General features: G+C 51.4%; 1 protein-coding gene across 2 annotated transcripts in view; it reads right to left on the reverse strand.

The window, feature by feature from the left end:
• The window catches only part of FBXO32 (F-box protein 32), a 33,060-nt gene extending 23,538 nt beyond the window's left edge, over positions 1–9,522 (reverse strand). Inside the window, exons 1-4 of one of the 2 annotated variants that reach the window (XM_045861018.1) lie at positions 9,100–9,522; positions 3,006–3,118; positions 2,108–2,157; positions 815–907 (exon numbers count right to left, since the gene is read on the reverse strand). In XM_045861018.1, coding sequence (XP_045716974.1) covers positions 815–907; positions 2,108–2,157; positions 3,006–3,118; positions 9,100–9,215 — 372 coding nt within the window. In that variant the 5' untranslated portion in view covers positions 9,216–9,522. The remainder of the gene's footprint in view (positions 1–814; positions 908–2,107; positions 2,158–3,005; positions 3,119–9,099) is intronic. The other variant, XM_045861017.1, reaches the window with a different exon arrangement.
• Between the last annotated feature and the right edge of the window lie 1,920 nt (positions 9,523–11,442).

The following is an 11,442-nucleotide window of genomic DNA, read 5'->3' on the forward strand; positions in this document are numbered from 1 at the left end:
ATCTTCATTACTGATATTTTGCTAAAGCTCATTAAAAGCACAGGGGAGGCAACTGGCCCAAACAGGTAGTTTCAAGCTTCAGGTAAACACAGGACTGAATATTGTTATCACACGGGGTGGAGGTGGAAGGGAGTCATGGGAAAGAAGCACTGAGGTGCTTTGAACTCATCCAGTGTTGTGGTCTAAACCCAGAATGCACTGGGGTCCCCTCGAGTCAGCCGCAGCAGGACAAGGAATTGGACAGTGAGAATCATCAGAGGTGCAGAGTTTTTAAAAACAAGCCAAGGTGCTTTATGGCTTGTTTACTGCTGCATTCTCTCTTGCTAATGTCATTGCCAGAGCCCGTTGCTGGCTGCAATACACTCCCATTTATCCACGGCTGCTGGGAGCGGCTCACTGGAGGTACACTGGCAGTCCCCGTCTGCTGGGGCCAATCTCAGAGACATCTTTCTAAATCTTTTTTTTTTCATTTTAGTTTTTTGATTTTAGAGAGAGAGAGAGGGAAAGAGGGAGAGAGGGGGAGAGAGAGATCAACTGTTGCTCTCCCCCTCCATGCATTTATTGGCTGATACTTGCATGTGCCCCGACCGGGGATCAAACCCACAACATTGGCATATTGTGATGCTGCTCTAACCAACACCCTAAGGATCCACGTAAGTGTGTTTGGGGAGGGGAAGTTGAGGAGTCCATTTTCGGCTTTCCTCAAAGTTCCCAGGGTCCTACAAAGTTACTTCTCTGGGGGAAACTACTAGACAACCCGAAAAGACAACTGAACACGAGAGGCTGGGTGAGCCTTTGGGTTCTTGAGACTTACCCGTACGACATAGTTAAATCTTCTGGAATCCAGAATGGCTGTTGAGAAGTCCAGCCTGTTGAACGCTTCTCCCAGGGTGCAGTAACCATGGCGCTGAACGTGAGAAGAGGGGGTGCAGAGGTTACTCCGGAACAATACGCCTGGACTGCACTGAACAAGCCCGATGCCTGTCTCAGGCAGCCACGACCACCTGCTCCTTTCTTCTGCCATGACACGTTTTTTTCTGGGAACCCCCTGAGAGCCCTAGATGTTGGGGTAGTGGAGCTGGCAGCTGCTTCAGCCAGTGACTCATGGGTGACTTCTGCCATGTGGGCCCTTGCTCTCTGCACGCAGCAGTGGGGGAAATTCGTAAGTAGTTGCTCAGCAAGGGAAGGCTGGGATACGTGATGAGTGAGACGACGGTGGCCGGGCACTGGAGCGTACTCCCGGGAGGAGAACCGGACCTACCTGCCGGGCCTGCCGGCCACCTTGCCTCGCATCTTTACTGCTTTCCTCACTGTGACCATCGGAAGCATTTTTAAGGCTTCAGGAAGCAGCGAAAGAAGTTTTGATCTTTGACCTACGGACCCACAAGGAACTGAGAGTAGAGAGCCCTGACTCATAGTCCCAGCTTGGCTCTGAGACGTGGGTGGGCTCAGGTGCATCAGGGACCCCCACAAATCACAGAGGGAACTGGATGTTCTCCCAGGCCCCCGACAGTGATAGAAATTCCATCCTTCCGTTCTACTGCTTTGTACCCCAATTGAGCAAATAAATGTCAGTACAGAGAGAAAATATACACAAAAGGGTTTTATAAAGTGCCACACAAATGCAGCTATTCCGGCGTTTTGTTCTCTTCTGCACCCAGCTCGGCGTCTCGCTCTGAACTGGCGCTACGGCCTCTAACACCCTGAGCGGCCAGCTTTCCCAGGGCTAAGCCTTGGCCGGGTTGAAGTCTAAAGAGACCTCAGAACAAAAAGGAGAGGCATGGTCCTGAGGCAAAGGCTGGGCTTTATAATAATATATTTGAGGTGGGCATCTTTATAAACATTTTTACGTACATGACCTTCCTGAATGACTGTGGCTGGGGGGGGTCTACCTAGTGACTTTTGCCTCTCTCTGTCTCTGGAGCCCCAAACTCTGATGGTTGGCTAGTGGGTGGGCTGCTCATCACCACCACCCAAGAAGGCAGTCACGATGTGAAAGAACACGGTTGCCCAGTCCCCCGCCCCCGCCCCCCCCCCACCGCCCCCGCCCACTTGGGCGGGAAGGCATGAAGCCAAGCACGCTCTTTGATGGACAGATGGTGCTCACCTCCTTGGTGCTTCCTTTGTGGACATAGATCCATTTTTCCTGGTGAAAATCTACAGAGACAAAAAGAAAAAAGACTCAGCTTTAACATGCCCCAGATTTTAAGCTTGTTCCTTCTTCATTTATTCCAAATTGTACAAAGTTTCAACAACAGCAACAAAAAAACCCAAACTCTACTGACAATCTTGGAGGATGCAAATGCCTATTTCTGCAGCGTATAAATGTTGGAGTTACAGTCCACTCTGTCTGAAGCACTCCAAATCTCTGATACTCAGATTCACTGTCTGATAGCTCCAAACTGAAAAAATGCCCTAATGCCTGAGTACAACTTGGTTTTATATGCCAAGCCTACAACTTATACAAGGCCACCATAAAAAGTGGAAATAAAACAGATAACATGAGGGACCCATGCCGTCAGATGGGTTAAACTAGCGATCTGTCATTTCCGCTTATTAATGGAACTTTAGGCTCTCTGTTAATACTCACATAGAGCATCTAGAAATGTTACCGGTATTTATACAAGGAAAGAGGGAGAAATCTATTTTCAAAGCCTCAAAAACAGTTCAAAATAAAAGTACACGTTGGAATGGATTCAGCTGACCATATCACTGTATAAATAGCTAAATTAACTATGCATGCCAAGTGTAAGTGACAAGCAGGAAAAACATACCCCAACCAGCAACTGACTTATAAACAAGACTATAAAGAACACGTTTGTCTTGTGTTCATAAAATGCACAGCCAGGTTTCTGAGTGCAAAGATCCCAGTATCCTCTGTCAGTGGCACAGTAAACACTGAAGCAGATATCTAACATGCGAGGTGTGATTATTTTTCCCTGCAAAGAACCAATCATAACAACCTTCAGACAGTTTTCTTCTTAAGTTCAAAACAAAGGGCTTACACTGTGTTTTGGTTTTGCTGTTCAGCATGTCCTTCTTTCTCTTCTTGGCTGCAACGTCATAGTTCAGACTGTTGAAGAGATTCTCCTTGTTGTATACTTCCTTGTTGCGGTAACTAGGAAAAGCAAGACGAGAGGGGATGTGCTGTCACAGCCGAACTTGACCAGGAGCTGTTTCCCCAAATAACTCCCTGTGTTATGAAACGCGAACACACATGCTTCTCAAACCCAACGATATAAATCCCTCACAAGAAGTTTATCCGGGCACAGATGTCCCTCTCTGAGGACCAGATATTGTCACATCTCTGTGGAAGGCAGGGATGGGGGCGTCTGCTGCTTTTGAATCCTCAACAGTGCCTGCCCTTGTATTGGACACACAGCACTGGACTCTTTCACTAAAGGCCACGCAGGGTGCTGCAATATCACTTTAAGCAAAAAGGATGAATGGAGGGAGTGGGAGAGGGCGCCTTGCTGGTATCCCTGAAACACACAATGCCCTCATTCTGCAAAAGCACCCACCCCAAGCTGCTTTTTAAAAAGATATAATTCACCTACCATACAAGTCTCCTATTGAAAGTATACCCAACCTGCTTTTAACTAGCATGCTTCTACCAAGCCTTTAAAACATGATCCCATTTACAAAAATCCGACTTGTAAACTCCACTCTTAGCAGATGTTTCATAAACTGAGCTGGTTGTTTAGTCTTTCACGTAAAGGACTAGGTATCACGCTGTGAGGTGAAGACCTTGGGTCCCAACGGAAACAAGCTGAGCTCACGATTCCTAAGTTCATAAGGGCTTCGAAGACACAGCTGCTCAATCACCGCGTCGCTGGAGGGTGCGCAGGCTCCACCGGGGCCACGTGGATGTTTCCCTCGAGGGCTGAGCCATCATCTGGGGGGACTGACTAGCTCTAGCCCACTATACAATGTCATTTCCAAGTCGGCCTGCAGAGTTCCCACAGAAGGGATGCAGGGGAAATACTGAGGTGGGATGAGAAAGTGGGCTCCCAACTCTCCCAGCGCCCATGGGGGATGCATGTACTTGCGAAGCAGGTTTTAGAATGCTAGCTAGTAACACATAGATTGGGTTTTTAAAATTTTATATCACCAATATATTAGAATCCTTTAATTCTCTGAGTTCCTCTGCTGCATTTAAAATGTGATTTGATTTATATCTTTTCTGGACATACACCTACAGGGTAAGATCAGACACACCTGTATTTCTCCAATCTGTGGACACTGTGTAAATTACACTCTGTAAATGACAAAAAAAAAGCGAGTCTCAAGCAAGTTCCGGTCCCCTGTTGCTACAATAGTCTCTGGAGCAGCACTTCAATACGTACAATAAGTGACTGGCTGAAAGGCCTGCACGTGGCATCACCAACAATCTACGTGGCGTTTCCAGACCCATCGGGATAAGCCGGATGGATAGCCAGGCATTTGTTAAGCTTCCCCGGAGGGCCCTGCTTCATACCATTTACCGAGCTCCCTAGTATCTTTAGCCTTCTCTTTTTCACTCGGGGATATTTTTAGGTTTCAGAGAGGTTACTGCAGACATGTCCTCTCTCACTTGTTTCAGCAGGCCAAGGGCGACTGCTTTGCGCCAGCCTTTGTGCCACACACGAGCGTGTGCTAGGCTACTTGCATAGTGATGGGGGTGCGAAACCACTAACCAGTCGGTTATCTGCTCCAAGGTCAGCGGAAGAGGGGGCGGAAAAAGGCAGGGTAGGGGGGGCAGGACAGAACTCTGAGTCCTTAAAGCTAACTTAAGAAATTTCAATCAACATTGAGGAGAAGGGGAAAAAAAAATGGAAGGTCATTTGACTGGTCCATGAAGTTCTAAGGCCAAGAACAGCTTTAGAAAGCAGCTGGGACACTCTGTGTGCAAAAATACCTCAGGAAGGCTTCTTTTTAAAGAAAACACACACACACACACACACACACACACACACACACACGCACCACGAACGGAACCCTGCAGCCTAAATTCCACATATAAAGAGCCATCAAATGGAGCCGTCTTACTCTCCATCACACATGTAAGGTGGAGCAGAACATTTTCAGAGCCTGGGCCACGGACTGTAACTCTTCCTTCGAAATTGTCAACATTTATATCTCACTTTATTCTTTCCCAATTGAAAACATTCCTCAAAAACATGGGAGCCCCTGCTTTCCTCCCAGAAACCACAATAACCTGCTCTAAGCCCGAGCGACTGGTCCCCAAGGCCAGTTCCAGAAGAATTCCACACAAATGATGATGTTGCCTCACTGCAGAAGGTAGAGAGGCTTCAACCAAAGCGAAACCCTGCACTTTTCGCTTGGTCATTAGGTGTTGGACCCCAGAGGCAGGGCCTGGAAGGGAGGCTTATGGGGTTTCTTTATGTTTCCTGCTTCTATGTTTTCTTTTATGCAATAATATATTCAGTGAGAGGCTATTTTGAGAGTTCCATTATGTCCATTTCAGGGAAATGCAAAGCCAATGGCAAATCACATTAAAAAAAAAAAACAACAACAAGAAAAGCCACCACCATCTAGGAACTTGTAACATGTATGTATGTATTGCAATGTATTTATTTTTAAAAAGCAAAACCATTTAAAGAGATTACTTTTTTCATGACATTCAATCACAGCCAGTAAGTTGCTATTTTGTAGTCACTTCTTACTAATGTCGATTTGTAGAAGCACAGGCCTAGAATGAGGAAAAAAGGCCTCTCCCAGCCCTGTACTATCATCACACATTCCAAGATACTTGAAGTCCACTCTAGAAAAAGTGGCAAGATTTGAAAGTAGGACCATTTTGGCAGCAGAGATAAAGGGAGGGAAGGGGGGAAAAACCCTATTTCTTATTGCATTTGCAACAACATGCCATTTAAGAAAGCTGTGGCTGCCCCACAGGGCTCAGTTGCAGATTAAGGCCAATGAGATTTCTGTGCTAATTTGTCCCATTGCATACCCAAATTGTCAAACTTACATGTCTAGTACCCGGATTGCTTGGTTGAAAAAAAAATGCTTAGTGTACAAAGCTCTTAGCACCAGTGCTTTGCTCACAGTAAGCACTCATAAAAACCTTACCTATTATTTGTATTTTCTTATGCCCTACTCATCCAGGGTACCCAGGTAAACTTCCTGCTTCCTGGTTCAGCCGTAGGTATACTGAAAAGCAGCATCAGACTTTTCAACGGCAGGACTGGGGCCAAGGGAAGGGGCCTGAGTCTCCTGTGGCTGAGATGACTCAGCTGGGGGCGGGGCGTGGCAGGGAGTGGGGCCTGTTGGTGAGGCCTGTCTCAGGTGCCTCCACCACCACTTCCTTGAAGCATTCTTGGATCACCCCACCTCATTTCGGAGCTCTCCCCTTGCATTTTTATTCTGTTCCACCAAATTTAACACCTGTCATTCCTTCTCAGTCTTACGTAGTTTCAACACGTTGAGAAGGGTCCTGCCTTAAGCTTATCTGAGATCCTCCACGATCTCACTGTGTGGCACTTAGCTGCGGGGGGCTTTGTAACATGCAGCCTCTGGAGGAGGCCAGGGCCTCGGATTGGATCGCAGACAGAAGGGCCAGCAGAGCCCGGAGCAGGAGTGCTGTGCAGACAAACCCCGGTCAACACTGAACACCAGCCCATAGGCCGAAACACTCCAAGGGCACCCTTCCTCCCTGACTCTTGTCGGGGCAGCTCACAGAATAGTGTGTGGAATCAGAGAAGTGCACAGTGGCTCTGTAGTCCTCTGTTTGACACCCCCCACCCCCTCTTTTTGAAAGGGCCTGCCTTTTGTTTTCTCTGAACAGGAGAGGCATTCAGCTTCACCTGTGCAGCAGGCAGGCACTCAGCCCAAACCTGACATCACTGGGGAACATCACCCAGACTGAAAACAGTGGGGATATTTGAGACTCCAAACCCAGGTCTCAGAAGGCCAACTGCTTTTGAGAAGTTGGCAGACTTCTCATGCTAAGTAAGGAAGGGATTGTTTACAATTGCTGGGGAAAAAAAACACATACAGGACTCCACAAACAAACAGCCAGCTGCTTTGCTAGGAGCTGCCAAATGATTCCTAAACTCTGACTCATCAAAGAACCAGAGGCAGTCGCTATATTGATCACCATCTGTGATAATGATGGTGAATTCGACAGCTCTAGCTCAGAAGGTGTGAAATGGGAGGAAGCAAAGGAGACTCACGAAGGAGACAAAGGGGGCGGGAAGCTACAGATCTCAGTCTAGGTGAAACTTTCGTGCTAAGTTAAAACCAACTTCAGGTCTGCCCTACCACGAGGCACCGCTATACCGGGAGCAGGTACAGTGGGAATTCTTCCATGAACCAGAGGCTCTGGATTTCGAATCCTCTCCTGCTGAACCCGATGGTCTGCTTCCCACTGAGGAGCAACCTACAATTACATGCGGGTGAGTCACCGCCACACGGCTCAGCAGATCATTGCTGCACCTACCTCTCCAGAGAGAATGCGGACTGTTACACAGAAATAAAGCACCAGAATCTTAGCTCATCGTTCCTTAGGAAGGAGGAAGACCTTGGAAGGAAGCCTCTACTCTACTAGGACAGAAACATTTAAACATAATTGGTAACTTGAGTTCCCCAAAGATGGCCTGGTGACAGCAGGTGATCTTTTTTATTTTTATGTCAGTCAATTTTCTGATTTTCCACAAACAAAATTTCTTGGTGGTGCTCCCCCGAATGCCCAGGATCTGCCTACAAGTGTCTTTGGCATGGAGGTCAATGTTCTTGTCTCTTCTGGCCAGGCCTTCAAGATTAAATATGTTTTTGGGGTTTTGTTTCCCTATTGAAAGACAAAGAGTTTGATGCTTTACCAATCACACACAGATGGGGGGCTCTGGAGGTCACGCTGCCAAATTAACCACATTTTCTCCATAACTTTCTTAAGTGTCAGGAGGTCAGCCAAGAGGGCCCACGGGTGTCTCTGTAAGTGGGAACCTGGCCGTTATTGATAGAACACTCTCCACTGAAGTCAATTTAAGGGGGTGAGGGGCAGGGGTTTTAACTAAAGTGGGAGGGAAAAGGCACCCAAGGGTGACCAGGCTGCTCAGACCCCCTCTGGACCCACTTGTACTGCTCTCCTCACCTGGGCCGAACGCCGGGGGGCTGGAGGTCAGCCGCTGAGAACGGACGGATTTCAGACCACCGAACTCAGCGCTGCTGTGCAATGAACCAAGCAGGCTCCCGGCTCAGCGGACCTCTTTCTGACTTCCCACCAGGCAGGGCTCAGACGGGACCTCGAGTCCGGGGCGGGGCGGGGGAGGCGGGGGGTGGGGGGGCTCGGCCGAGTCCGGGGGCCTTCTGCCGTTGACGAGCACAATTGAAATAGGGGTGCATTCACGATACAAAGAAAACTAACCCAAAGCGTCAGCGAGGAAACAGGTGCACATGCTCGGCCCTCCCAAAGGCAGACTTGTGGGGTTCACATCCTCCCGCCTTCCCTCCTCCTCCGCTCTGCAAATCCCACTCCAGACCACCGCTTCGAAAGTCCGCCCGGCAAGCGAGCGCCGGTGCCCCAGGGCCATCTGGCCGCCCCTTCCTGGTTACTCATCATCTCTGCCCACTCTGTGGTCGCCTGTGCGTGGGAAGCGCCTGGCGGCGCGCCGGCGGAAACCGCATCCAATGCCGTCACCCGACTGTCCCCACAGCGCCGGGGCGCCTGGAGCCCCGCCACCCTAGCGGTGAAAGGCGCGCGGCCCACTCGCTCGCGCCCCCCACACTGGCAAACCGCGCGACTCCAGTGTCCTTAAGGCAGGGGACCCCTCAAGTTGTGTGCTTAAGTTTGAGTGTTTGTGGACAATATCCGCATTTGTCGTCAGGTTTTCAGAAGGACCCGCGGTTGTGTAAGGAGTCGTGCCCACTGGGAGACTCTGACCTTGAACAAGAGAAATCAAATTCCCTGAATCCCGTGCTCTGGCGACCTCTGCAGAAACCAGACAACTCACTTCACCCCCATCCCCCGGGTCGGGCCACGGTCTCCCTCCTCACCCTACTGCAACCTTGCCTGGCCCCGATTCACCCGCCCCGCGCCCCCGAAACCATTGTGAGTCTATGTCGCGGGGGCTGGAAGTTGGTGGCGGATCCGCTCACCTGCTGAGGTCGCTCACCAAGCCGCCGCTCTTCTCATCCAGGAAGCGCTTCCAGCCGTCGGCCGTCTTCACCCAGCTCTGCCCAGGGGACCTCCAGTCCTGCCCGAGGAACGGCATGGCACCGCGAGCGGACACCACCTATGGACGCGACAGACTGAGGGTCGCGACCGGCCCAGCGGCCTCGGGGACGCGCCGCCCTGGGCGGACGCTCGGGGTGCGGAGGCCGGCGAAGGGGCTGGCTGCAGGGAACCGGCGTGTAGGGCTGAAGGTTTCGGGGTGCTGAGCGGAGTGCTCGCGCTGGCAGAGGGCGCTGCGCTGGGGAGGGTCGCAGGGCGCGCGGGGCTCGCGGAGTGCTGCGGCGCCTCTTTCCCGGCCGCAGTATTTATCTCGGGCCGCTGGCAGCCGCTCGTTGTTGCCGGAAGAGCCGCCTGCTCTTAGCCCGGCCCCTACCCCACCCCCTGGGCCCCGAGGCCACGTGGCTTTGTTTATGGGCTCGGCTTGTTTTCCGAGGTGCCCGCGGCTCCTGCTCCTTGGGCTGTTGCACAACCCCGCGCGCGCGCGGGTGGAAATTTGAGTCCGCTCTGCGAGGCCCGGGCTGCCGCTGCCCCTACGCTTTTGTCCCCTCTGAGCTCCCTCCCCGCCCCCAGGGCTCAGCTGCCCCCGCCCCGAGAGCAAGGCCCAGCGCTTGGGAAGTCGCGTCTGGTCCTCCCACAACTCCCCGGCTGGCGAGGTGCAATTGAAAGAGGCCAGAGAGGCGTCTGGGTCACTGCAGGGCACGGCTGGGAGGGGGTCAGCTCCCCTTCCACCCCCGAGCTGTCATAATCGAACCCCGTAGTCAGAGCAGCCGTCTGGGAGCCGGGCCGCCACGGCCTCCTGACCCCTCTCACCGCCTAGACCCCATTCTTGGACGGAGATCCGACAATCCTGCACCCGACCCTGACCTCGAACTGCATAAACGGGCCCGGGCTCTGCTATCAGGCCTGTTTTCCCGGGGGCGGTGGGGGAGGTGCTGGCAAAGGAACTAGGAGGGCGTGTGGTCCCGCCGCATGGGAGTGGAGAGAGCAGGGACGGGTCCCCAGCCCACCCTGAGGACCCTAAGCAAGCAGAGCCGACCTTCGTGGCGCCTAGCCTTGCAACGTGCTGCCAGGGAGCAAATGAGGGATGTCCTAGCGCTGCTCATCGTCGGATCCTCCCCCAGGGCGCTGGGGGCTAGGCTTTTGTGAAGAACCGCTGTCCACTCCTCCCCTTCCTTCTGTTCGGCATCCTTGGGGCTATTAATCCTTTCTGGGAAATAATAGGGCAAGAGTTTTGGTTTTGGGGAGGGTTAAGGGAGAGGGGCCCAGAACGCCCCCCACCCCACTGATCTGTCCTGAGCAAACTGCCCTGTGGGTGCCAGATGAGGGCCCCGAGGGCCCCAGAGAAGGGTTAAGCCCACGTCTTCCCCGGGGTTACAAGGTTACTTTCTTCATGGCGCTTAGTAGGATCTGAAATTACCCTGTTTGCTTTCACCATTTTTTTTTTTTGGAACAACCTGTCCGTCTCTGCAGAATGTAAACTCTGTGAGAACTACGTAGTCTGTCTTGTTCAGGGTGCATCCAGCACCCGCGCGCGGCCCAGAGGCAGCAGACCTTCAGTAACCATTGTTGTGTGAACAGGTGGAAGGATGTGGGGGGCCGCTGGCATCAGGCAGCTTCTTGCCCTTCATGACTTACAGTGAGGATGCTTCTCAGTCTGAGCCATTCGGCAATCAGATGGCACGGAGCAGGCAGAGCAGAGAGAAAGTTCCCTGTTCAAGAATTAGCCTTCCAGCTGGGTCCATCCACATCCCTCCCTGGGCAGCCATCCCGATCTTCCACTCCAGGGCCCCGAGCCTCCTTTGCGGCTCAGAGCAGGCAAGGAGATTGTGTGTGCCTTGGAGGGGGAAGGAGATGTTTTTAATAAAGCCTGTTTTCAAGTTGCTAGAGTCTTCTGACTCAGGTAAATAATTTACTAGCAGTAATAGTAAAATCAGCTTTTAGAAATATCACAGAAGGTCCTAAACAAATGATCGTGCTAACAGATGAGACGAACTGGGGTCTGGCTTTTGTTAGAGAGAACTGGAATCTGTAAGGTAGCATAACGAGGGGCTATGATGATTAAAGATGCATGCTAGTTCCGTGCCAGTAAGCAACATCTCTGCAGAAACCGAAGAAGGCAGACAATTTGGATTCTAATTCGGCTAGATCAACCTCCTGCCTATTCAGCCTGGATGCATGACTTAAATTCTGGAGGCTCAACTTTCTCAGCTCTCAAGAAAGAATACAGCCTAATGCCTACCTTTCGAAATAGTTTAGAAAGTGTGGCA

Source organism: Phyllostomus hastatus, unplaced genomic scaffold (genome assembly GCF_019186645.2).
Source record: "Phyllostomus hastatus isolate PE091 unplaced genomic scaffold, TTU_PhHast_1.1 phas_scaffold_21, whole genome shotgun sequence".
Lineage (NCBI taxonomy): Eukaryota > Metazoa > Chordata > Mammalia > Chiroptera > Phyllostomidae > Phyllostomus > Phyllostomus hastatus.